We start from the raw sequence: 25611 nt of genomic DNA, 5'->3' as shown, positions 1-25611 counted from the left end.
GCGCATTCCAAGTGCAAAACAACGAGTGGGAGAGGGAGGAGGGAGGCGGCGACAGAGCGAGGCGATTAAGGTAGAGAGAGGCGCGCAGGAAGAACGGAGACGCTGGCAAGGAAAGCCGTGCAGCGGGCTACTTGTACACCATTCAAGCACCGCCGACTACCAATCGTTCTCTCAAGACTCCTCCCAAAATGGTGCCCCTCCCCCATCACCATCACCCTGGCGCCTCCCCAGTCACCGGCACGGTTGATTGGATGGGCAGGCAGGGGTGGCGAGTAAAGGCAAAGACGGGAAAGGATGGAAAAGGCCGAAGCAGCGCAGCTCCGAGCGACGTCTCACGCCATTAGGAGGATGGATGGAGGACGGTCCATCCCGGCCAATGGCCCTCTCTGGCTAGCCATGTCTTTTCTTGTCTGGCACGCGCCTGAACCACACCTTGCTGCCTACACCACAAAAGCTCACCGCTTCCGCCCCTTGAGCACGGCTCTGAGCGCGGCGCGCTTGGATCAAGGCATGCAGCCCACCGGAGTGTCCGTCTGGCGCCGACCGCGCCGCACGTATGGGAAGAAGGAACGAGGAAGGACAAGAGGAGCCCGTACCACGCATGGCCCGATTCGACGGCAGACGGTTCGTCCTAGACGGCCAGGGTGTATCCGTGGTGCCGCAGCGGTAGGCGATCTGCGGCTGTGTGTGCATCTGCTTGCGGGCGTGCCCGTGGGAAAGTGGACATGAAGGTCGAATAGCATCGTCGATGTACGTAAAGGACCCTCCATGTGGGGCTGGTCGCGTGTCGTTGAGGGACGAGGGGTCGAGGAGGAGGGCAGCCGGGCCTACCCACCATAGAGGCAGACATCCTCACCCTCCCACAAGAATGGCAGACAGCGCTGCCTTCATGTGGGCAGCGCACTCAGCATGCAGCGTGTAGCACTCGTCTCGCTTCGAGAGGAGAGAGAAACACACACACACAAGGGAGTGAAGCCAGTTAACCAAACGGAGAAGAAAGGCGTCAAGGCGAAGGAGAGCGAGAGACGCACCGAGCAGGTGAGAGAACACGCCGAAGTCCTACGGCACGCGCACGCGCTCCAAATGTAGCGCCTGCTGCTGCTGCTGCTCCGCCCCTCAGTGGCACACGAGCTCGACAGAAATGTGAAAGGGAGAAGGCAGAAGTGCACCGCCGATCGCAGCGGCGGGGCATCCCCTCTCACGAGTTGTGCGTGCCTGTGCTCGGAAGGGTCGCGAAAGACGCGCAAAGAACCGCCTGTCACACACGCATACGAAAGCAGACGCCAGCGCGTGCGCAGACGAGAAGATGGAGAAGAGGACGCGTGTTCCTCCCCCCCCCATTTCCCTCTCTTCTGTTGAGCTTATCCAGCGTCTCTGGATTCTCGCTGACGTGGGAGAGCTGCGGCGGGGGCTGGTAGCAGGCGTCGGCTGTGTACTCGCTCTCTCTCTTGGGCGGAGGAAGAGGGGCCTGCTGTGCGGACACCTAGTGGTAGCGGCCATTCGCTTGCGAGATAGCCGCGGGAGGCGGCCGGGCGTCGCGATCAGGATGTCCTGCGCCACATTCATGCCACCGGTGTCACCAGCGCCGATGTGCTCCTGTGCGACTTGGGAATCAGCATAGTCCATGTAATAGGGGCTGCTGGGTGGGGCCTGCTGCTGATCAGCGTCCCTTGCCTTTCGCCTCGGCACCATTTCTCTGTCGCGGCGCGATCTCTACCATTGCCCGTGGCACCTGCGTTGCCATCTGCGCCTCCTCTTCATCCGAACCCCCACGCAGCACCGTTAGCCGACTCTCCTCCACCGCGGGAGGGCAGCTGAGGTGCAGCCGTGCCTCGGTTGGGCCACCCAGCGCGATGAACGTGACGAGGGCGATAACCATGACCACAGTGAATAAGGCAAAGCCGGCGGTGAGGCGTGTCGTGCCGTCGCCCTCGTTAACCTCGCTGTTGTTGTACGAGGCCGCCATGATGCCGGTCACCAGGGCACATACGGCAGCACAGATAAGCATGGTGAGAGTCGAAAATGACCAGATCTCCATCCAGCTTGCGCCGCCGCGCCTCGCGGGTCTCGTGAGGGGCACCTCCTTCACTGGTCCGTTGTTTGAGATGTGCGAGTTGGCGTACGGAAAGGAGCCAGACTCGGTGTTGCTGCTGTCGCGGCCATGCTCGCCGCCGTTGTGCAGCGCGTTGCCCTCTCTCTCTCCGCGCCGTGCTTAGGCAGCAGGTTGCAGCGCGCCAGCACCCCGACTGGCGCTGGTCGCTCGTCGCGAGTCCAATACGAGGGTGTAAACGGCTGCGAAGAGGAAAGGGTTGAAGCCGATGACGACAGCGGGGGTTGGCCAGAACCGCCCCTCCGGTGTTCTCCTGCCGTGGCTCTGTCGTTCTCCCATGTGCACCTCGTCTTCTTGATCTGCCACACCGAGCGGTAGGTGACCGCTTTCATGCCGGTGGCCCGGCGGTAGGTGACTTGCTGTCCTACTACGTCCAGCACAAAGACGACGAGGGCGAGAACACATACGACGATGCGGCAGCCCAGCACACGTCGGTGCGTGGTAGTCGGAGGAGTAGATCCGGTGAATGGCCACGTCCCGCCGGCCGTTGCTGTCGCGCACCAGTCCGTCCTGCAAGCTCCGGTGGCGCTGCCGGCCTGCCTGTTGAGACGACGCAGGCATGGTTGACAGCCGCTGACGCTCGCGCGCACGCAGACGACTGCACGCTCCGTAGGGCGCACGTCAGCAACAGACTATGCACTCAGTAAACATGTGTGTGTGTGTGTGTGTGTGTGTGTGTGTGTTGGGGGAGGTTCATCTCCGTTCTGCGCGCGACTGAGCACACACGCAGACACAGAGAGGCCGATGGAGGAGGGGTGGGGTGGGGTGGCATGAGGACTGAACGAGCCAGCAAGGAAGAGGCAGAGAGCCACAAACGGATTGGATCGCACGTGTGTGGGTGTCGTTAGAAGGCAAGGAGAGTGTAGAGCACTTTGTGCGTATGGGCAGCGCACCGAGGGCGACTGAAGTGTCACACACATGTTCCGGCGTGCCCACCACGCCCACCCACCTCACCACCTGTGTGCACGCACACGCACACGCACACACATCCGCGGGAAGAGGGTGCAGAGAGGCATCCGTCGAGCGATAAGGGCAACACGCAAGATTGCAAGAGGATGCGTGCATGCCTATGCTTTCCTTTCGTTGTTTAACGAGCTTAAAGAATGCCATCCACTACTCAGCGCCACAGGCGGAGGAAGAGAAGCACGACCTGGCGAGGGCGCTGATGATGATCGTGGGTGAAACAAACACGAAACAGGGCATGCATGGGCAGTGGTCACGAGGGATCAGCGGGTGTCTGCCTGGCATGCAGCATGGCACGTACGCACCAGAAGACACACACACAGAGAAAGAGAAAGAGAGAGGGTGGTGTGCAATGAAGAAGCCGACAGCGAGCACCTTGGTATTCACACTCCCGCACCGAGATAGAGACGCCGCCAGCGTGTGGGAATCCCTGACACAACTTCACCGCAGGGGCTGCACCTTACCTTGTTTCCTCCTCGGGACGAACTCAATCGCCCCCCCCCCTGCTCTTGCGCATGCGCCATGGCGCTATGCTGTGCGTGTGTGCGTGTCATCCGAACGCCCGCTCGCGCACATCCTCAAGAGCGCCCACGCAACACGTGCGGTGCCGGAACAACGAATATTCAGTGTGTTAGCGAACCAGAAAACGGGATTATGAGATGGACACGTCTCTTCAGGACAGGACCGGCAGCGACACCTTCGTCGCCGACGGGGGCCCATACAGGCTCTCGCAGCGACGCTCGAAGCTGCGAGTCATGAGACCCACAACGTTATTCATGATCAGATGGCGGTACATCGGGTTCTTGAACTCGAACGATACGAAGAAGAGCACATCCACCGTGTTCGGCTTCCCTTCCACCGGGGCGAACTCCCATTCACACCGGAGGTGCCGGAGAATGGACCGCTTGGCCGCCACCCCTGCCGTGGACGCCGCCTTCCTGAAGAAGGAGAGCACGAACCCGTCGCCGCTGCCCGTGCCTAGCGCGGAATTACTGTCGCGGGAAAGTGCAGCGGCCGCCGAGCTGGCCCTGCTGGTGTTTTGCGGCGCTGCTTCGACATCGACGTCCTCTTCGTCGTAGAGAGCCGCCACAATTTTGCGTCCCGGGTAGAGTGTCACGCGCGACGTGTATTGCTCCTTGAGAAAGGAGAAGCCGATGGTCAGCGTCGTGGTCATCTCAATCGCATCGACGAGCTCCGACTCAGCCGCCTCGCAGCCTGTGGCTAGAGGCGATGCGGCGGCGGCGGGGCTCGGAGGGAGACGCCGTGCATCGCGTGGCACCCGCACCCGGCGCGTCGTGTGCACCTCCGACCCCGCGCACCACGGCAGGAACGCGGAGTAGTGCTCCACATCGGCCACTACGCTGTAGAATTCGTCCGGAGACCAACCAATGGTACAGTGCTCCCTGTACACTTGTACGTGATGCCGTGAGTCACTGCTGCTACTAGACGCACGGCACGCTTGACTTGTTGCTGCTTTACATCCATGCGTGGGACTGCCCGCGGCGCCATCGGCAGCCTCCGGCCGCGTGCTTGATGCGCTGGAAGCGGTCAGTGACGCTGAGGTGTTTACGTGACGCTTTAATGCCGCTGCTGCCGCTATGGCCGCCTGCGCCTTGGCCACGGTAGAATTACCAGCTGCCTGCTGCTGCTGCGGCGGCGGCGGCAGCGGTGGCAGTAGACCCTCCTCACGGCGAGTGCCAGGGAGTTCATTGCTCGACGTGGTGGCGGGCGCAGAGACGGTCGAGGAACTGCTGTGATAGCGGTGAAGCAGCCGAGAGAGCTCCATACGTGGCGGTGCCGGCGCTGTGGTCGCTTTCGACGGTGACGCAGTGGACTCAAAAGACGCAGCTTCTTCCTCGCTGTCCGCGGTACTGGGGGCGGCCTCTGCAGCGTTGATGTTCACATAGCGGCGAATGCTGTTGGTGCGGTTGAGTGAACCGAAGGGCCGTGCATCCGATGCAGAGGGCGGCGCCGGTGGCCGCAGCGACTCAAGCGGTGAAACAACCTTGGTAGGCTTGCTAGATGGCACGAAATGGCTCAGGAAGTCTTTGCCTGGCGGCCCAGACCAAAACGTCCGCTGCGGCATGGCGACTGCGGTCATCGCTGTCGCCGCCGCTGCTGAGAACGGCATTAGCGTGATGCGGCGCCGCCTACCCGAGTAGAGCGCGTCGCATACCTCCATCATCGCCATACAGGTAGAGGTCGCCTCGGCACCAGTGCCGCCGCACACGGAGGCATGGGTGCTGCTCACAAGACGCCGCATCGTGTGGCCCGGCAATGCGAAGATGGAGAGAGACACGAGGGTCGAAGACGCCAGTGCCAGCCCACCCCACCTACCTCAACTACCCAAAGAAGTCGAAAAGAAGTAATAGCCTGCCGTGGCGAAGGAAAGGACTCTGTGTGTGCGCGTACACGTGTGTGTGCGTGTGTGTGTGTGTGTGTGTGTGTGTGTGTGTGTGTGAGAAACGCAGCGGCGAAGTAGAAGCCTCTCTCTCCGCTCTCTTCGTGGCCAGGAGGAGGTCGAGAAGAGAGAAGGGGGCGAGTGGCAGCGCGTCAGGGAGGTGTGCTTAACGGCAAAACACGGAAGAAGCGGGCAGCCGCTGCCTTTGCTTGTAAGTTGTTGGCCCTCCTCCCGCCGCCCGCCGCCCTCTGTCACGTGAAAAAGCGAGGTGCCCGGCGGAGGCGGCAAGGAAAAGGACACGATGGCGTAGGGAAAGGAGGCGATGGCAGCGGCGTACACGCAACTCGGCTACACCGCGGGTGGGCGAGCGAGCAAGCGGGGACTCTCTTTGTGAAATAAAGAGAGCATGGGCCCCGCGAGTGACGCATCGATGGAGGAGAAAGGAAAAGAGGAAGATGGTGCGAGGCGTGGCATCGTAGCAGCGGCGTGGCCACACCCAGCAGCCTGTGCTGTGCAACGCTCGACGTCGATCCCCGAGCAAGCGAACGGAGTAGCATTGCGGCAGAGCAGGATCGACCGCGCTCGCCTGTGAGAAGGGCGATGCACAAGGCAGTGCGCCTCCAGCACCCGTACACTTTCACTGCTCGCGCGGAGCAGCGGTAAAGGCTGAGTGCGCACGAAGAAAGGGCAAAACGCACACAGGCACGCACGCAACTGTGTGGCGTACCCGCAACGCGTGCATGCCTACTCTCCCTCGTCTCGCCGATCCTTGGGCATACGACCTGCCTTGCGTGTGCCGGCGTGTGCGGTGCCCTACACTGTTGTTTCATATGAAAGACGGCCGTCGAAGATACACGCGCTCACATTCCACGAGACAAGTTCGCCTGTCGTGTGGTCTGTCCTCCCCTCCCCCCCCTTCTTCCCCTTTTTCCCCTGCCCGCCTCTTTAGATGGGGTGGGTACGCGTTCTTCCCACGGGATGAGATACGCCCAGCCCGCTTGACAAGTACGAGAGCGACAAGAAAAAGCCGAGGCGGATAGGTTAGCAGACGCAGAAAGCGATCGAGGCGCAGGAGACAGGGGGTGGGCGAGCGTGAGAGGCAGAACGCTTCGGTCTGTGAGAGGACGGTGCAGCTGATGGGGGAGGGAGAGATGGAGGCGTGCAAGAAGGCGAGAGAGAGAAGACGAAACAACACACGCATGCGCATGTCTCTGAGTGCATCGGGCCTGGTTTTCTGCGTCATTCAGATTCGCAGAACTGCCCGCCTGCTCCACCGCTGCTTCTGCTGATGCCATTCCCTCCGTTGCCCCATCCACTTCTCTCCGTCTTGCTTTTCTGTTCGCAGGGCGCACGAGAGGAGACGTGAGAGAGAACGGAAAGGCGGAGGCGCACACACACACACATACACACACGCACACGCACGCCAACCAAACCCAGAAAAGAAAGCGACTCCCTCAACGGCATCTGTGAAAAGCAGAGTCATGAGAGGGAAGAGCAGGTCCGATGGCGATGAGCGCAAGATGAAGGGTTGAGAGAGGAAGGGGAAGGGGGAGGGACGCGACAGGGAGATATACGTACATGAAAGTGATCCTGAACGAAGGTGCGGAGTTGCACCCGTTGCTGTACATCAGGTGGCGGAGAAGATAAGCGCAGACAGACACAGAGAAACATAGAAGAAAAAAAGGTGGGCGGGGCGGGTCGGGGATGATGGAGCAGGAGGGGGTACCCCTCCATGTGCATTGGCGATTCTCACGTGAGAGTGTGCATCGACCCCACGCATAAAAACTACACAAGAGGAGAAAAGCGGAGGAGGAGGAGAATGCAGACTGTGAAGCAGCTAAGAAAGAAAAGGGGAAAGGAGGGAGGGAAGGAGGGAAGGGCAAAACAAGAGAGAACGACAGACACAAAAACGCAGAAGTATGCGCATGGCACCCACACGCACACACACACGCACCTACGCAGACTCCACCTGCTGGCAGACGCCGCGACAACACTGACGGCACATCCACCCCGTAGCAGCAAGAAGCAGCAGGAGTGGTAGCCCCCGTCTCCATCCCATTCCCCTCCCCCTCCCTTCTCCTGTGCTCAAGAGTTGGTGGGACTGCAGAGCGATATGCATGGGTGGTCAGTGGGCAGGGAAAGAATGGAAGAGAGGCGGAGAGCGAAAGAGGAGTGCCGTCTGTCCTCTTCGCATGCTACACAGAGGCGCGCGCGTGCACGGCTTCTTTTCTCACACACTCCTTGCTGTCCTTTCGGCCCTCTGGTCCTGCCTCTGCGTGGCTTGCGATTGGCTCGCACGTCTTCTCCCCTGCCTCCTTTCCTTTAGCTTCCTCACCCGCGGTTCGCCGCTGAGGCGGACGACACCATCATGCGCAGCTGCTGAAGCTCCTCCTCCTCCAACGATCGCAGCACCATCTCACGCTGCTTCGACTGCTGCCGCAGGAACTGAGTCTCATTGTAGCGCTCAGCGGCCTGCACCATTCTCTGCTGCTGAGCGCGGTGCGACTCCAGCCATACCTCCAACCTCACCGCCGTGGCGGCCTCGACGTCTGCCTGTGTATGATCGGCGCGCCGCGCCGCCAGCTCACGCTTCTCGTGCCGCTTCTGTTCTGCCTGCTGCCAGCTCACCTCAAGCGCCCTCTCGCGCGCCTCTTGCACGCGGCGCGCAATGTCTTCGCGCTGCCGCTGCGTCGTTTCGCGATTAAAGCGAAGCTGTGCCTCTTCTAGCTCTGCCTTCCACGCACGCCGGTACGCGGCGTCGGAGCCGTTGACGGGAACGGTGTTGGGCGACGGGAACTCCCGCGTCCACTGCTTCACCTCGTTGAAGAAGTTTGTCGAGGTGGGGCCCACCACCTGAGATGGTGGCAGCGCCGGTGTCTCGGGGCGCACGGTGGGTGTTAAGGGACGAGCTGCCCGCGCCAACTTCTCCTCCGGTGCCTGACTCGGCACCATCGACAGTGGGGGCGCGGCTGCTTGGGGAAGACAGTCGACGACCCCTGAGGAGTCAGGAACGCCAGTAGACGGCGGGCTTGGAACGCGCGCTGCAGCCCCGTTGTGCTCCGCATCTGGCGCCGCTGGCAAGGATTGCACCTCTTGCTCCGGGCGATGGCCGCCGGAGATACCCTTGCGGCTGCACGGTCGCGGCGCGACGACACGCGCGCGCAGCTCCTGCCGATGCGATGCGGCGGCCGCTGCCTCCTGAGAGGCGTACAGGGCGTACACCTCCCGCTCGCGCGTCTGAGCCGCACGGTTCCACTCATCCACGGCGCGCTGCTCCGCCTCCTGCCGCGCGTGCCGCTCTGTCTCTCGCGCACGACACACCCGCGGGCGGCCCTCCATCCACGACGCGAGGTAGGCTGCTTCCTGCAACTGGCAGTCCGTCAGCTGCGCCGCAATATCACGCCGCTGACGCTCCGCCGCTTCCAAGCGCTGCGCCTCCTGATTGAGTCGTGCTTGCTGCCTCGCCACGCGGTGCTGTTGCATGGTACGGTGATGATCCTTCACAATGAGCTTCGGGTTGGCGAGATAACCGCTGGCGGCCTTGCTCGCATGAGGTGCTGGGTAGATGCGGCCCTTGTCGTCCCCAGTGGCCGGCTCTGCGTAGCCAGTGAACGTGGACGGATCAGGGTAGGTGGTGCGCAGGTAGGAGTCGGGCAAGTCGACGGCCTCGCCATGGAGCTTGCGTGAGCGTTGGAGCAGCACCTCCTTCTCATACGCCGCTTGCTCGTGCGCGCGCGCGGTCGAGCGCGCCGTCCGCTCCGCCTCAAGTGCGCGCAGTCGGAGGCGCTCCATACGGTGTCTCTCCTCGGAAGAGAAAAGAACGGGAGCGTAGGCGTTGTACAGGCACGGCAAGATGCCGTTCTCCTCTGTCTCTGTCTCTGTGCCACCTAGGGCATCGAGTGGCCTGGAGAGGCGGTAGTACGTCGACCTCTTCAAGTTCTCACGGCGCCACTGCTGGTACTCCTCCTGCCGCTTCTCCCACGCCGTGATGCCGTTCATCGCACGCGACATGTAGCAGGCAGGAGTGTAGTAGCAAGGAACCGCTGACGCGGCACCGGCGGCACCTGAAGTCGGAGGTGGCGCGGCTCTGCAGGACGGTAGCACAGCCGGTTGCGATACGGACCTCTGTCCACGCTCGCCATGTGTCCGACGCTGGTGAACCGATAACGATAAACCGCGCTTCGCTGCACGAGGGCCAAAAACCGGCTTTGCTGTGGAGGCGAAGAGCCCCACAGTGCCGATGCCGAAGGTGGCAGCGCCCTCGCTCTGAAAAAAGAAGTTCTTGCAGCTGACGCCGCCGCCACCACTGAAGTGGCGGCGGCGGTGGCGTATCGCGGCACCGGGTGTCCGGCGGCGCAACACGGGTAAGTGCTGTGGCGACCCCCTACACCCCGAGACACGACCAGGGGCACCGGCGGCACCACCGCGGCCGCGACAGCTGCTGCCCTTCCTTGCTGACGTGCTCGGCTCCGGAGACGTGAAGCGAATGGGGCTCAGGTGCTCAAGGCATGTTTGCTCTCTCGCCTTGGCCACTGCTGCAGGTGCTGCGCCCGGGAACCGCACTATCAGTGATGGCTCCAGTGCAGACGGCGCACGCAGTGCTGACACGGCAGGATCGGTGGCCACCGCAGAAGGAAGGGCCGCCGCGGGTGGTACCGCCTCCACCGGAGTCGCCATGGCTTCTCCAGTGCACACAGCGGTGCCGTCTTGCGCCGCGGCCGCAGCTATCCCAGTCTCAGACACCACCACCGAGGTGGCTGCCACATCGTGCCTCTGGGTGTTTCCGCTGCCGCTCTCGTGCAAACTGTTCACATTGGGGTTCAACTCCAGCGATGGCGAGTCATCGCCGTTACGCGCCTCGAATGACGAGGAAAGCGGCCGCAGAGCCTCTGTAGCGACGGGGGTTGATGTAAGCTTGCTAGTGATCGCTGCGTCGCTCTTCTCCGGGAATGTAAGTTCCGCGAGGAGCTTGCCAGCGGTCGCGGAGAGTGACGCACGCCCGGTGTGTACATCAGCTACATGAGGAATGGTCTGCTGCATCGCGCGAGCGGGTGCGTGTGCGCTGTGATAGCGTGAGCCTGCATGCAGGTCTAGGTGAGTGTTTATGTGACCACCACGACCCTGAGATGCAGGGCTGCGCGCTTAGGTGCCTGTGTCCGCCGTTGGTCTTTACAGGCGCAGTCGCGCAGAGGCGGGAGATGAGGCGAAGCGTGACCACACGGCGATGGAGGCGCAAAACGCATCGATGCCAGAGAACGAAAGGTGAGGGCAGGCACAGTGCACACACGTGTGCGGCGTGCAGATATAAAAGAAAGCCGTTGCGTGAGTGGTGCGGCGGTGATCCGGGGGAGGAGGGAGAAGCAGATGCGAGAACGACCTGAAAAATGCGAGGGCCCGTGAGCAAAGACGGGAGAGGTCCATCACGAAGAGATCCGCAGCAATGGAAAGAGTAGATTTCCAGGGCATTGCCGACGTGCTCCGTCTCGGGCTCGCACGTCGGCGAGCCATCCCCTCTATGTTTTGCATGCACGCGTGTGCTTGAGAGGGCGATCCAGCGTAGCGCACCATCGCGAGCGCGCCGAGTTCGAAGGCGGTCGGTGTCACAGCAAGACTAGCGCTGCGAAAGGGCGTGGGGGAGGAGGGGCAGGCGGAAAAGGACGGAGGAAGGTATAGCCTGCGTGCATGCCTGAAAAGAGATGCCGCACGCGCGCCGGAGAGCGAGAGCGGTGGGGAGACTCGCACCGAGGAATAACAGCGCAGGGCAAGTACAAGAGCGAGCAGGGGTGTCTGTTTGTTTCGCGCGGCGCTGTGATCGTGCTGCGCTTGTTGCAAGACGGCGGGAGGAGCTGGCCAAACAATGAATGGGGAGAGATCAACACACACGCACACACACACACATATATATATATATATATATGTAGATGCATGGCGTGTGTATGTGTGTATACGACGCGCGCACACGCGCATGGTGACAGAGTACCGGAGGCGCAATCCGGGACGGCAAACCAGGAAACAAGAGAGGGGCTTTGCGCGGTACACCCTCGAGAAACGCAGCGGGCAGGAGACAGGCAGAAATGAAGGGGGAAGGAGCGCAACCGAAATGTGCGGTGCGCAGGAGCGCCCAGATGCGTCACACACACACACACACACACACACCAAGACAAGGCAAGCGCACAAACGAAGAAAGGAAGATTAACTCTGGGTGGGTGTCGGGTGAGTGTTGAGGGGAAGGGGGGAGTTTGCATGCGTGCACACTGTGCGGCACCGTCCTCCCTCACTGGCCCTCGCCTCTTGCACGCTGTCACGCACTTCAGTTGAGCTTATCAATAAGCGACCCACGCCGCTGCCCTTGGGACTCTCGGAAGAGATAAAAAAAATTGCTAATGCGCGGTCCGGATGACCCTTGCCTGGGGAAAACCTCTGTGACGCCCAGCGTCCCACTGTTAGCACCTGGGCCGTTGCCTTTCGGGGACCAGGGCATTGGTGGCGGTCCGGCAGACACGGTGGCGACGGCGGTCAGCACAGGCGTCTGCTGATGCTCCAGTGATGCCAGCGACGGAGGCGTTGCCAGGATCTTCGCTGGCGCAAAGGTCATCTCTTGTAGAGCTACGGGTGCCGGCACTCGAGCGGGCGGTGTGCTTGCGAGTCGGCTGCTCCACAAGGTTGCGCCGGAGAAGACGGGGCTGAGCTTGTTGAGAGGACATCACGAACGGCAGCGCCTGCGGGTGGGGTGTCCGCAGCACGGCGCCGTAATTCTCACGCACCACCAGCGGTGGTGCGACGGGGACGGGGGAGGGTGAAGAGGAAGTGCACCGCTGCATATAAAGCCTCTCCTGCTGCGCCGCTGCGGGGAGATCCGGCTGGGCGGCAATTGGTGATTCGGAGCGGGTGACCATGGGAGTGGCAGCGACGGTGGCATGCAGCTGCGGCGGTGGCGAGTCGGGTCCATGATAGGAATACGCAACCGTTCACTCACTTCTGGGGAAGCACAGCCGGTACGTTCTCCACACATTGTCCGCGGGACGGGGATGAAGGCCGCGGGCGCTGCAGCATCGCTGGTGTAGTATTAGGATCGTTGCCGCTGTGGGCACCGTGGTGTATTGCGTCGTGCCAACTTGCCACGAGTGCCTCCTTCAAGGGAAAGTCGATGGGTAGGTAGCGCGGTCGAGACGATGCATCAGCTACCGCGGCGTAGCTCCGCTGCAGCTGGTCGAGCAATGACCGAGTCAGTCGCGGCGCGCGTTGCGGCCCGCAGTCACCCTTGACCCCGCCACAGTCACGTAGTGCGGCATTCGTTCCATCGCTGTATCGTTGCAGCGGCGTTCCGCTCTGGAAGTAGTGGCGGCGCGGCTCCTGCGAACCTGCCGCAGCAGCAGCAGCGGTGTCCGGAAGTGCCATGCCAGCCTCCGCCACTGGCTGCGAGCCGGGTCTACTGGCAGTGCCCGTACTCCCTCTTGCCTCCCTTCCTCCACTATCCTGTGGCGACTGCGAGCCGATGACCATCGAGGGCTGAAAGCGAAACGTCTGTGAAGGCGGTGGCGGGCCACTTTTCGTGCTGCGAGGCTGCTGCGTACGCTGGTAGGCGCCGTAGTAGTCCGTGACTCCCGTCAGCCCCGAGCCGGTGCATGTCCTCGCCAGCGTCGCCGCTTCGGCCGCAGTGGTAGTTCCTGGCGACGCGGCCGGCGCGGCGGCAGCGACACGATGCAGAGGTTGGCCCGCGGTGGCGCATCCCGATGTTGCACTCTTTGCGGCCGCAGCTCCAGCGCGCCCGCCAGCACGTTCTCGTGTCGTTGCAAGGTGCGCAGTGCACAGCCGCGGAGACGTAGGTGCTGCTGGAATAGAACAAGCAGTGGGGGCCAGCCCTCCTCCGTCACCAGCACTGCCGACTCCGCCAGCCGCCACTGCTGTTGCCGAGGATGAAAGTGTGGGGCGGCAATGCGGCGCTGCCGCGTTGTCGGCGCCGTCTACCATGTCGGGGTTCGGCGGTAACGCAACACAGAAGTCGCCAGTGCGCGCGCCGTCGCCGTGACGCTGCACTCGCCCTGACAGCCTCTGCCCTGGGGTCAAGGCGTGCTGCCCTCGCCACCACGGCCAAGAGGACGGAGAGCTCCGCTGCGCGGCTTGCGACTCTTGGTGGGGTACTGGCCTAGCTTGGCGCCGACTGGGGCCGCCAGAAGTCGTCTCGTCACCACCGCCGAGCTCGGTTGAGAACGGCCTGTGGCGCATGGCTGCCTCTGGTTTTGGGCCGAGCATCTCTATGGGCATCGAATCACGTGTCAGATCAACGAAGGGCAGGGAGCGGGGCAGCCCGCTGCGCCACCCCGCCTGCAGCTGATGGCGCTGGAGGCGGCTGGAGGCTACGGAGGAGGGGCACGACGGCGCCGGGTTTGGCCAGTCGCAGCTGCTGCTGTGAGTACCAGGCAACACCTCCCACACCACCTCACCTTGGTGGGACGTACTGGTCGCGGCGCCGCCGGCGAGCTGCTGGGCAATCAGGGTATGTGGGGGCGTAGCGAGAGCTTCACCACTCGCAGACCCGTTGCGTGCCCTTTCTTCTCGTTGGCGCGGCATGGTAGGTGCGGGGGGCTGGCGAAAGCGCCCCGGAGCCGCCGGCTGCGAAGGGTGCTGCCGCGAGGCAGCCTTGAGACTTGTAAAGACCGCCCCTCGAGGGGTGCACTGCTGTTGGAAGGACAACGGAAGCGAGGGCGGCGTTGGCACGCAGTGAGGGATGGCAAGCCGCGTTCCAGCCGTCTTCGCCGGAACTGAATGCAACGGAAGCGTGCGTGCCATTAGCGGGGTGACAGTTGGCGTGGCAGATGCAAGATGGCCCACGGGCAGCGGCTCCATCCTCTCCCAGGAAGGGCCCGATGACAATGGCAGGGCATTCGTCACGTTTGCGGCAGCTGCTGCGTATAGCGTTGCTGTTGTGGTCTGCAACCTCGACCGTGCCCCTGCGGCTGTCATACCATTCCATGCAAACGGCGTCGCAGTCACACTCTCCGATGCTGGCAGGCGAGTGATGGGGGCCATCGATGATGACAGCTCTCCTCCTCGAGCTCGGCGCTCTGGCGGGGCAGTGGTGGGGTGCTTGAGCAGGTTGTCCGCGACAGGCACGACATGTGTCGGTAGCGATGTGGGCGGCGTTTCCGCAGCGAATACAGTGCCACGCCTGTCATCACGCTGAAGCGCCACGCGTAAACCTCGGCAATTGTGATGGACAGGAGAAGCCGCAGCAGAAAAGCCGCGTGCGTCTCTATGTCGCAAGTTCGCTGCTGTCTCGGCGATGTCACTGGCACGAGTTGTGCGGGTAAGCACCTTCGCGCGCGTGTCGAGAGCCTCCGCCTGCGTTGCAGGGTTGGCGGCAGTGGGAAGAGGTGTCTCCCTTGTCGATGGTTTCTCCACATCCGCACCCGGCGCCACCACCACCACCGCTGCTGCTCGCTGAGATGCTGGCAGTGGCTGCGACACCGCTAGTTGAGTCGGAGTCCAGTCCTTCAGCACACCCAGCAGCTCACTCGCCGCCAGCGAAGATGCGTTGCTGCCCGCCGTGTCGATGGTAGCTGGTATGATGGGCAGGGCTCCATCCTCTGCCACTGCGTCTCTCACATCCGCCGGCCTGCACAGTGGCGTCGTCTCAGAAGAAGTCGACGATGACGCGGCGGCAGAAGCAGCAGTAATACAGACGGGGAGTGGTGCCGTGTGTGCTGCCCGACGCGGAGGTGGCCGAGGAGGTGGTGAGGAGCACATGAAAAGACGGCACGGCTCCGTCTGCGCTTGCTCGCCATGAGTGACGTGCGCGAAGGAGTACAGCGGGGCTGCTGAGACAGACAACATGATACGCGCGACACCGCGAGGCTCGTTCCTGACGCTGGTGGAGCTGCGTTGGTGGCTCGTACTTCTCGGCGTGCTCGGTGCATCTCGCCGCTCGAACGCTGAAGCGCGCGCGTGAGGGGAGGCCGCAATCGTGTTAACGTTAATGCTCATCACAGACGCCGCGGATGGGCAAGGTGACATGATGGCGCCGCCACGTGCTTCGCCTGCTCCTCCTGAAACTGCCGGATAGCGCTCCACAGAGCGAGACAGCGACACCGTCGTGTGCCGCTGTGTGGCACGAGCAGTCTCTGCGATGCGGGGCATGGGCAGCACACGCAAGGCCGCGAGTTCTCTCTGCGCAGTTGGAGGCTGTGGTGCGGGCGAAGGCGAGGGTGCCTGTTGTGCTGCCGCACTGCTCCGCGCCACAGGATCCTTGCTGGTGTTCGCCGAGAGCGCTTGCGAGTTGGCAACGAGATTTGCTGGAGACGCAGCAGCGTTCACGGGCAGCTGGAGGACGGCAGTCACGCTTTCGCTTGCGGGATGGGGCAGCTGCGAGGCGGTGTCTGCTGCTTGCCCAGGAGGGTTGTCGCATAAGGCCTGCGGGTACCGTTCTGGCTCCGCTTCCATTGTCGCCGCTGGTGGTGCGTCGGGCACACCGCCACCCATGCGCTGATCAGAGGGCACAAGAAACTCCTGCGACGTGGTCAGCACCAGCTGCAGGGCTGCTGTGCCGTCGTCGCGCGGAAGCACGCCGCCCCCCTGACTGGAGGCGGCAGTGCGGGCAGCTCGCTGCGGCGAGGTCGAGACCGTGCGTCCATCGGCGGGCGTCGCAGGTGCGGCAGCAGCCCTTGCGTCAGCGCCATGTTGAAACACATCTGGGCGCATCGAGAGAGCCGAGCACGGCGGGTTTTGCTTTGCAAACCGCGCCTGCTGGACAGGTGGCGCTGGCCGCACGCCACCGTATGCGCGCCTCCGCATCGCGGAGAACTCCCCTGCCACGCCCGCAGGAGAGTCAAACAAGGGGGCAGAAGCCGTTGTTCCAGCCGTGGCAGCAAAGGCCACGGTGGTTGACAAGGGCGATCCCTTGCTCATGTTCGAAACCAAGGCAGCGTCGTCGGCGCAGCTCCGCAGCGTACCGTCCAGCGACAGCACCTCTCCAGCAGGGAAGGACGCAGAAAGCTGCATTGGCGCCTTGGTCGTCGGTGGCGGTAGCAGTGCCTCGGGCTCTTGCAGCGGCGGCTGCGCTGGCGGAGGCGAGACCTGATGGCGGCGAGCGGCCAGCTGCCGGAAAGCAGTGTCTGTCGAATCCTGTCGAGCAGAGGCGGCCAGCGGCGGTATCGACACCATAGTATCCGCCACCGCATCTGATGCCGCGCAACGGAGAAGGAGGGCATCTGCAAGAGCCTCATTAATCGACACCGACGGCGGCCCCCGCGTACCGCCGTGAAAAGGGCAGCGGCTGTCAAGCACATTTCGGTGGGTATTGCTCCTCCGCACTCCACGCTGCTGTGCCGTTGCGGCTGCAGGTGCAGAGAGAGCCCGAGGATGCTCACGGTGGATGTCTGACGCCAGGGCACTCAGAGGCGTCGTCTTAGTTTCCAGCACGGCTGTCATGCGGCACCGCGGAGCGGGCTCGTCTCCGTATTTGCCGTTCCTCCCGCTTCCCTCCTCCGCTGGCCCATGTTCGGAAGTCACGGAAGTGGCGGTGGCACCAGCGGCTAGCGACTTTTCTGACGGCAATCCAAGCGAGGACAAGGCAGCATGGGTGACATGGGTCAAAGAAGACGGTTGGAAGTCGGGCGCGCTGGAAGTCGTACGATGTCCGCTGAAGCATGACGGCAGACACTCTCCTTCGCCGGCGCTCTGTGTTGCTGGCGTGAGGTGGCTCGTGTCGGCTGCGGTGATGGCACCAAAAGAAGGCGGCAGTAGATGCAGGGCAACTGCCGCCGCAACGGGAGGGTCAGCTAAGGAAACACCGTCACTCGCACCGTTGGAGTAAAAGGGTAGCGCTGCCGCTGCAGTGGGCGGGCAATGTACTTGGGTGCGCGAGCTGCGTGAGGCGTGGGCCTTGCCATTCACACGGTCAACCGCTGTTGTCGACACGGGGGCAGAAGCCGATCCACCGATAGCGGAATCCGTGGGAGGTGTCATGCTAGCACCGGCGTGTTCATCCGTGTCGACGACCAGCGTGCCTAGCGCCGGTGGTGTCCGTGGCACCGGCACGACAGATGGCTGAGCAGCTGGTGCAGCAGCGGTTGCGGCTTCCGCAGCAGCAGAGGCACAAGCAGGTGCGCTTTCCAGCATGCCGGTCAGTTGAAGCGAGTTCAAGTCGATAAAGAGTGGGGAAGCGATCCCGACGTCAGCGACGAGGGTGCACCCCGCTGGTGATGTGTAGGGGAGCGACCTTGGGATGGGTAGCAGAAGCAGCTGATCGCTCGACATCGTAGCATCCATCCCGCCTCCGTTCAGCTGTGGTGACACAGCGGTTGAGTTTGTTTCGTTGTGGCGCAGCGGTGGCATTAACAAGCGCGGATCGCGTGTTAGGAGTGCAGCTCTGTCCATGCCACTATTCATCCGTGTCGGGATGTGAAATACCACGGAGAACGGGCTCGGAGCGACGGCGACCGCAGCGGTGTTCGCTACGGCGGCAGCATCGGCGCGCTTCTCAAGCGAAGAGACGCTGCTAGAGAATGAGGAATAGAGTGAGGTCGATCCCTCGGTGACGTGCCGAGGCAGCGATGGCAGTGCCGGTGCTAGGGCTTCCTTCCGTTTCTGAAGCACATCGGCTGCGGCTCTAGGGTGGTGATTGGCGCCATTCCTGTTTTGGTTCTCCCTGTTATCGTCCTCGCACGCGTTGCCAGCCTCCTCGATCGCTGTGCTGGGTGCTATCCTTTGGCACGGGTGTGCGTTAGCCGATGCGGTCTGTCGTAGCATCACTCCAGATGGCACGAGGTGGGGGTGCCTTTGCTCAGGGATGGTGATGGGCGCGGTGGTCTTGAGGAAGGCCACACTCCAACTCGGTGCGGAGGAAACGCCGGAGAAGGCCTGCAATCTGCAAGGAACACAATAACGGCACACCTGGAGCCTTCTGCTGCTGCTGCCGCTGAAGGGGAGGAAGCGGGCGTCCGAAGGGCTGCGGTGAGGAGCGCACAGAAAAAAAGAGAGAAAGCAGAAAAGGGGGAGGTGTAGCAGTGGTGAGTGAATCAACCCTGCGGTCGCGCGTGAGTCGCGCACACAGACACAGACACCCAAAGCAGACACCGCTGGCTCACTGAGGAAGTGTGAAGGTGTGTGTATCGGTGTACACGAGGACACACACACACACACCACCACCACCACCACCAACACCACCAGTGACGAAAGCAACGAAGAAAGAAAACGAAGGGAAGCGAACGTAAGTAGGGGCAGGGCGGGTGTGGACACAGGAAAAAGAAAACAGACGACGACGGATGATGAAGAATGGCGTGGCTCAGCGGACACCAGAGGAAACGCAAAAAAGGGGGGAAGAGCACAGAATATATATGTATCTATCTATAGATATATATATGTGTATATATATATATATATGGATATATGTGTGAACTGCGTTGTTGGGGAAGCCGACAGCAGCCCACGGCACACACACAGAGCGAGACAGAGACAGGCACAGAGAAGACGACGGGACGCAACGGAAGGACAACAACAAACGTGGAGCGACTTGAAAAGGGATTTCAGGAAACGATTATAGACACACCCATATATACATATAACTATATATATATATAGTTATATATAGTTTATATATATATATGCGTGTGTGTGTGTGTTGTCGAAGAGTGCGTGTGAGCAAGCGAGGAACAGGGACACCGCTTTCGGGTGTGCGGGGGAGGGGGAGGGGGGGGGTGGCCGCACGAGAGGAGTCACGGCCAGAGCACCGGAAAGACGGAAGAAAAAGAGAAAAGGTCGCGCACGGGTTGAGGAGTGCCGAGAAGGACGTGCAGCCACGGAGAAGCGGAAGCGAGGCGGCACCGACGGTGTGAACGCCAAAGAAAAAGAGAAGCCGATCACCTCTGTCCTGTATGGATGAGGATGTCCCCTCCTCCCTCTGCTCTTCTTCCTCTCTGCATGCACACGCACCCGTGCGCATGGGTGTGAGAATCCAAGAAGGAAGCGATGCAAAGGGCGAGAGAGAAAGACGCGCAGCGCGGCAGTCGTCGAAGGAACCAAACTCAAACAGAAGCGCTACACACGACTCTGCAGATCAGCCTCCCCCACCCCTCCTCCTTTATCTATATAGATAGATATGTTAGATAGATGTAGATGGTAGCTTCTGTCCTTGTTGTCCGAGAGGAAGGCTTTGTGTGAACGTGCGCGCTGTCCTGTTCGGCGAGTTTGGGTCACGTGGTCCCACGTCGCTGCTGCCTATTTCTTCGGTGCTGAGCCTTCCCGTCTTTGCTTGTTCTCTGTGTCTGTGTGTGTGTGTGTGTGATCCGCACAGCTACCGATGCGTATGCTCCTCCGCGTAGGGATGTGAACATGGGTGCGCGGATGGAGGGGAAGGGGAGGGCGTGTGCGTTGCCCACCGGCCCACGACGAGAAGCGAGAGAGGGGAAGAGGAGGCGGACAAGGTGGAAGGGGTCGGGAAGCACACGGAATTGTGTAGGAACGGAGACGACGACGACGGCGACGGAGAGAGAAAAGTATCACGCATAAAGAGATGGGCATCGGCGGGTGTGTGAGCCTGGGTGCTCGTGCATGCATGGCGTGCGTAGCACAAGTCTCTCGCCCAACGCACGCGTTCCGCCAGCCCACAAAAGCCCTTCAAGAGAAGCAAGAGACAGCGGGGAAGCGGAGCGAGAGAGAGGCGCAGGTGCGTAGCTAAGCGTGTTTACGCATGAGAGAGAGATGAGGCACATGCCGCTCTGCCATGCGTGAGCAAGCAAGCGCGCATGTTGCGTAAATGGAAGGGCTTGGAGGCCTCAGTGCGATCAAGGATCACACCAAGCCGCGCTGGCCTACTCATTCCTCCCCCTCCCTCTCACCCACCCACTTTCTTCATCCCGATGCCTGCGACTGCGGCGTCTCGCCGATCTTTATTCTCTAGCGCGCCCGCTCTCTACCTCTTGCGTATACGTCACACACCTTCTGCTGCCGCCGAGTCCCGGCGTTCATTTCGCTTGAAAATTGAAGCGTCTTACTCTCTCGCCATGAAGGGACCAACAAAAGGGGGGATACAGTGCTGGGAGAGGGAGCGTACAATACGGAGAAACCGAGGCGGACATGCACACGCCACATGGCCCACCCTCCACCCCCCGCACACACGTACATACATACACATGTTCCTCGTCCTCCGTCTCCATTATCACGGGCCCACAAGCGACAAGCAGCCATGACGGCAGTAAGCTGCCGCTACCGCGCCAGTAAGTGCACCGCACACGCCAAGACAATAAAAAAACGAGCCCAAGAACACGAGCAGGGGCCGGGCAGAAAAAGGAGAAAGCACTTTCCTCCACTCCCCTCATCTGCTTGAGACAGGCACCGGCGCTGACATGCAACCGTGCGCGTTCGTACGGTGCCGTGGGCGCGATGATCGCTGTGCGTGTGCGTGCGTGCCTCTCTCTCGGTGTGAGCATGAACACACTTGACGGAAGGGGAGGGTGTGGTGGTGGTGGGGGGGGGGGGGGGGTAGAGCGCTCGGGGACAGAAGAAGGGGCGATGACAACAATGAGAATAACAGAAAAAGAAACAACGGCTAAAGAAAGTCGCACATCACAACGGAGGGGTGATGAGCTCGTCGTGTGCTGGTCGAAGAAGAGAGCAGGAAAAGGGAGGCGGTGGTGGCCGAACAGCCTCGAAGGAAATTTACACATATAAGCAAGAGCACCTCTCCACAGACACGCACATCGGCACCTCCTCTCTCCTCCTGTCCCGCTCTGTGTGCGTGTGTGTGTGTGTGCCGAAAAAAAAAGGAGCGAGAGAAAGTGAGCTGCGCGCCACAGCTTCTACAAGACGAGCGGCAGAGGTGATGCGTCGCCCCCGCCTCTTCGTTCTCCTCCTCCCCCCTTCCGCAAACCATACAGACATATACCGCTGCGTTCGGTTGTTTCCCTTTCGAAAGGAGAAGTTGGAGGGCACACGAGCGCACGGGCTCACGCGCACTGATACACACCGAAGGGCACACGACATCCACAGCACGTGATGCACAGCTGCAGCACACAAGAAGGAAGTACCGGAGACATTCTTCCTTATGTGAGGTATTTTCCAACGCGTCCAGTCCGCAGCGACTGCCACACCACTTTTTTCAGCGTCTACGCTGGTCCGGCTGCCTTCGCAGTGGCTCCAGTCACAAGCCCTCGTCACCCCGTGCGAGGCAGCCGCCAGACACGCGCGGTACAGCAGTGCGCCGAATCCGTCACCGCAGCAGCGCCCCTGCCGCAAGCTCTGCCCACTCCATCCTCCTCAGGCTCCCCCCACCCCACCAGCAGGGCAGCCAGGGCTGGGGGTGGCATACACCTGAGTCACGCCGACACCCCGCCCATGATGTGGACGGCGCCAACGTGTGCGTCGTCGCAGGTCGCTCCGACGCAGCGCCCTCCAGGGTCTGGCCGCCGACATCAGCAGGAATACATCGCTCTGACCTCGCCACGCCGTGGGTGCCTGGGCCCTGCCACTCGTCAGCAGTGGTGCGGCGTTTGCCCGGGAATAGAAGGGCGGGGGAGTGAAGGATGTGCGAGGGGTGTACGGTAGACAGAGATGAGGAAAGGCACCAGTATGAAGGCATCGGATACGAAAACCATATGAGAAAAAAAAAGAAAAACAGTTTATGCCATGGAAAGAAGACGAAAACAGAAAGAGATATCAGCAATAGAGGGCGAGTGGCTGTGGTCGAGCGCCAAGGATGTTGAGTGCAACCCGTGGGGAGAGGGGAAGGGAGGAAGGGGACGCTTACGCGCCCACATGCGCCCCACCGCATTGGACAGCCCGCACGGAGAATGCACGCGCACACCCAAGAACGGCAACAATGAAGAGTTATCCGACGGTTCATATCGCCGTGGATATGCACAAACAAAAGGGGGAAGAGGAGGGAGCGGCACACCGCCTCCATGAGCGCTCTATACTGTGAGACCGCATGCGCATGCACGACGAAGCAGGCGTGCAGGACGAGTCACGAGCAAATCACCAACAGCAGAAAAGAACAAAGGAAAGAGCTGGAACGCGGGTCAGGTATCGTTTTTCCATGCTTACGCGCCGGCTGCCGACGAACGACTCGATGGTGCTCGGCACCGAAACCAGAGAATAAGGCCGCGCACGAAAGCCGAGCGGGGCGGACGGCGTGCCATGATGCTTTCCTAGCAGTATCGCTTGCCGCCCTCCACTTCGTACCTCGTCTCCGCCGCCACCCATGGCTGCTGCCGCAGCGGGGCAGCGCCGTTACTGGGGTTGTGCGGCGCCGGAGCATACGGTGCCTCCCGCCGCCGCGGCACCGCGCTTCCGTTTCCTGTGCTGTCCTTTGCAAAGTAGCTGGCGATACCGAGGTCCTGCAGCGTGGGCAGCCGCCCCCGGGCCTCCTCTGTTTCTACCTGGTTTTTGGTGTGCTGGCGGAACTCCCAGTTCTGCGAGCCCTCGCCACTGAGGGCGGGCTGCATCTTCGATGGCACTACACGATTGCCGGCGGGAAAATTGGCCTCCTGAATCCGGCCGCTATTGTCGCTGCCATTGCCGACCTCATAAAGACACCCTTGCGGCGGTTGCACGTATTCGCGCGTGCCGCCGCCTGTGATGGCGTACGGTCCGCCTGCCCCTCCCACGTTCTGCTGCTGGTCCGTGTGATGGGACGTAACAGAGGGGAATACGTAGGCCTCTTGCACCTTCGGCAGCAGGATCGTGGTGGTGGTGATCGTTGTGACGGTGGTGGTGGTGTACTTCTTGCGCAAGCGGTGTGAGCTGCCATTATCGGCTCTGCTAGCGCTGGAAGTGGCTGAGGTAGTGGCGGACGATGTTGACGCCGAAGCTTCGCTGCATCCGTACTCGTCGTGATGGGAAGCGGGAGGTTGCTGGCGATAGCCGTGATCGTAAGGAGGAGCGCCGCCATGGTGAGGCGGCCGTGGGTTGTAAGGATGCCGAGGTGGGTGATGGTGCCGCTCCTGGCCGCAAGGCGGTTGTGAAGCATACTTCGCGCTTGTCTGTCGCTCCCCGGTAGTTTCATCACCGCGCCAGCCCTCTGCTGGCACGGCACCGCGGGTCACAAAGTCCGGCAGCATGCGAGGGTCGATGTCTGTCGTGTATGTCGTCACGTAGGTCTGCTTAGTCGTGTGCCCGCCAAGGTGGGCCATGATTTCTGCCTTTTGTTGGCTTGTTGTTGTAGTTGCTGCCGCTGCTGCTGGCCCGGTATCGTTCTGCTTAGATGATCGAGTGCGGGAGGACACGCGTGTGAACTGTCGTCGAGGCCGATGGTGTCACACGAAGCTGTGCAAGTCGGAGTAGATTTTGTTGTTTTCTGTGCGCTCGATGAGCTTGACTGGAAACCTCGTGCTGGTCTGTAAGCGTATGGAGACTCAAGCAGAGCGAGCGGGGACGTTGGGCGGGAGGCAGTCGAAGTGGGGAGGGACGAGGATGCCCGAGAGAGAGACGGGCAAGGTGCTTGTGAGAGAGCGAGAGAGGGCGAGGTATCGTCACTGCATAAGAATATGCGCGCGTGTGATGGCGTGTCACTGTGTGTTTGGGCTTTACATGGAGGAAAAGTGTGTACGGGCGTGGGCGCCTGGTGAAGTGGAAGCTTCTGTGCGCTGAGAATGCACGCCAGCCGCTGCACCAAAGACAAGAGGGCAGCAACAGAGAGAGGGAGAGAGGCTTGACGCGGAGACGAGGTAAAGGAAAGGATAGGTTCGGGAGCGTGGGGTGACGACAAGCCATGCTGTTCGATGGAAGTCAGCTTGAAGGCGTGAGCTCAGGACACGGATAGTGCTCTCTCCATCATCGCCATCACCTCTCGCTCCTCTCCTCAGCACCACACTTTCTGCGCATACCCAGACAGAGAGAGATACAGAGCAGCAGATGCTCGGCAGCCCAGGGCTCACGACAAGGCGCCATCCAACATGTGCCGTCTTACGTGCTCTCCTCGGCACTGCCTTCCTGTCCACGACGTTGTTGCTCTGTTTCGAGCGAACACCTACACAAGCCTGCACATCAATGAAGTAAAAAAAAAAGAGCAGCGGTGCCCACCACCCGCCGCCGCCGCCGAAGCACAGAGACGTCGCACGCCCAAGACACGCCGGCAAACCCACAAAAGGCAGTGGCAGACGGAAGGAGAAGATTCACAAACCGTTTGAGAGAGCGCGAGAGTGAGAGGTGAGGAAGGAGGAAAGCGGGGCGATGCCGACACCGACACACATCTTACATGCACACATACCCACACCCACAAGAGCCCTCCCCCACCCGCCACCTCCTCTCCCGTCATCCACCCATACACATCAGCTCTCTCACCCCTTCCTCCGGTCATCAAAGGGGTCCGGCAGTGACACAGAGCGCAGTAACAAAAGACGCCGAGGCAGCGAGGGAGGCGCGTGCGCAGCCACAAACGACAACAGCAACAAGAGAAGAGGATGTGAGCGAGGGTCGAGCCGCTGCGCCAGGAAGTAAAGCCCCGCCTGCAGAGAAACAGAGCACAGCAATGTATAACGGAAAGAAGCGCCAGGCCAACACAGGCAGTAGGAGACAGAGCCATGCGTGCGCGTGGATGCGGATGGGAGGGAAAGAGGGTAGGAGGAGGAGGGAGGAAGAGGGGGGACGCCGGCGCAGAAGAAACAATGGTCCAGAAAATAAAAAAAATTTGAAACGTCAGAGGCGTCTTCGGCCATGCGGGCGGGTGAGCAAAGAGCAGCGGTGGGAGAGGGGGGAGAAGGTCGGCCGCTGTTTATGCGCAGGTGCCGGTACCAACTCTCGGGGCTGTGGCGGTTCGGCGGGGATGCGCCCTGGCGGATGTGAAGGTGGGCGAGATTGGGGTGTGCGGAGAACGAGAACGAGAAGGCAAGGTCGAAGGCGTGATCAGCTTCATGTCATAAAGCTTCGCGCTCCGCCTCCGCTCACCCTCCCCCCTCCACACACACACACAGGAAGGGCGGGATGTTTGCCAGTAAGCTCCGTCTGTGCGTGTCCGTGTATTCAATTTCTCCCATCCCACTCCGCCTGCCTCTCTATCTCTCGCCCCTTCTGCGCAGATGCAGAGAGCTGCTGCACTCTCCTCTTTCGTTGGCCGTCACCGCAGCCCCCCGCCCCCATCGCCTCAGCCCCCGGAAAGGCTCACCCTCAACTATGAATTCTTGAAACGGCGGGCGGTTTAAACCCA

The 25611-nt window shown here is 61.6% G+C and overlaps 3 protein-coding genes across 3 annotated transcripts; all 3 read right to left on the bottom strand.

Annotated features, from left to right (window-relative positions):
• Window positions 1–3746: 3746 nt before the first annotated feature.
• Window positions 3747–4859, bottom strand: LINJ_16_1150 (conserved hypothetical protein; the record flags this gene model as incomplete). The annotated part of the gene is made up of 1 exon (XM_001464562.1): window positions 3747–4859. The coding sequence occupies one exon, from the start codon at window positions 4857–4859 to the stop codon at window positions 3747–3749; it is 1113 nt and encodes a 370-aa protein (XP_001464599.1).
• Window positions 4860–7805: 2946 nt separating this feature from the next.
• Window positions 7806–9485, bottom strand: LINJ_16_1140 (conserved hypothetical protein; the record flags this gene model as incomplete). The annotated part of the gene is made up of 1 exon (XM_001464561.1): window positions 7806–9485. One exon carries the CDS (start codon window positions 9483–9485, stop codon window positions 7806–7808), a length of 1680 nt encoding a protein of 559 aa, XP_001464598.1.
• A 2961-nt stretch (window positions 9486–12446) lies between these two features.
• On the bottom strand, window positions 12447–18221 carry LINJ_16_1130 (hypothetical protein, unknown function; the record flags this gene model as incomplete). Its single annotated transcript, XM_001464560.1, has 1 exon — window positions 12447–18221. One exon carries the CDS (start codon window positions 18219–18221, stop codon window positions 12447–12449), a length of 5775 nt encoding a protein of 1924 aa, XP_001464597.1.
• Between the last annotated feature and the right edge of the window lie 7390 nt (window positions 18222–25611).

Source organism: Leishmania infantum, chromosome 16, assembly GCF_000002875.2.
Source record: "Leishmania infantum JPCM5 genome chromosome 16".
In the NCBI taxonomy this organism is placed as follows: domain Eukaryota; phylum Euglenozoa; class Kinetoplastea; order Trypanosomatida; family Trypanosomatidae; genus Leishmania; species Leishmania infantum.
This window is presented reverse-complemented; position numbering and strand designations above follow the sequence as displayed.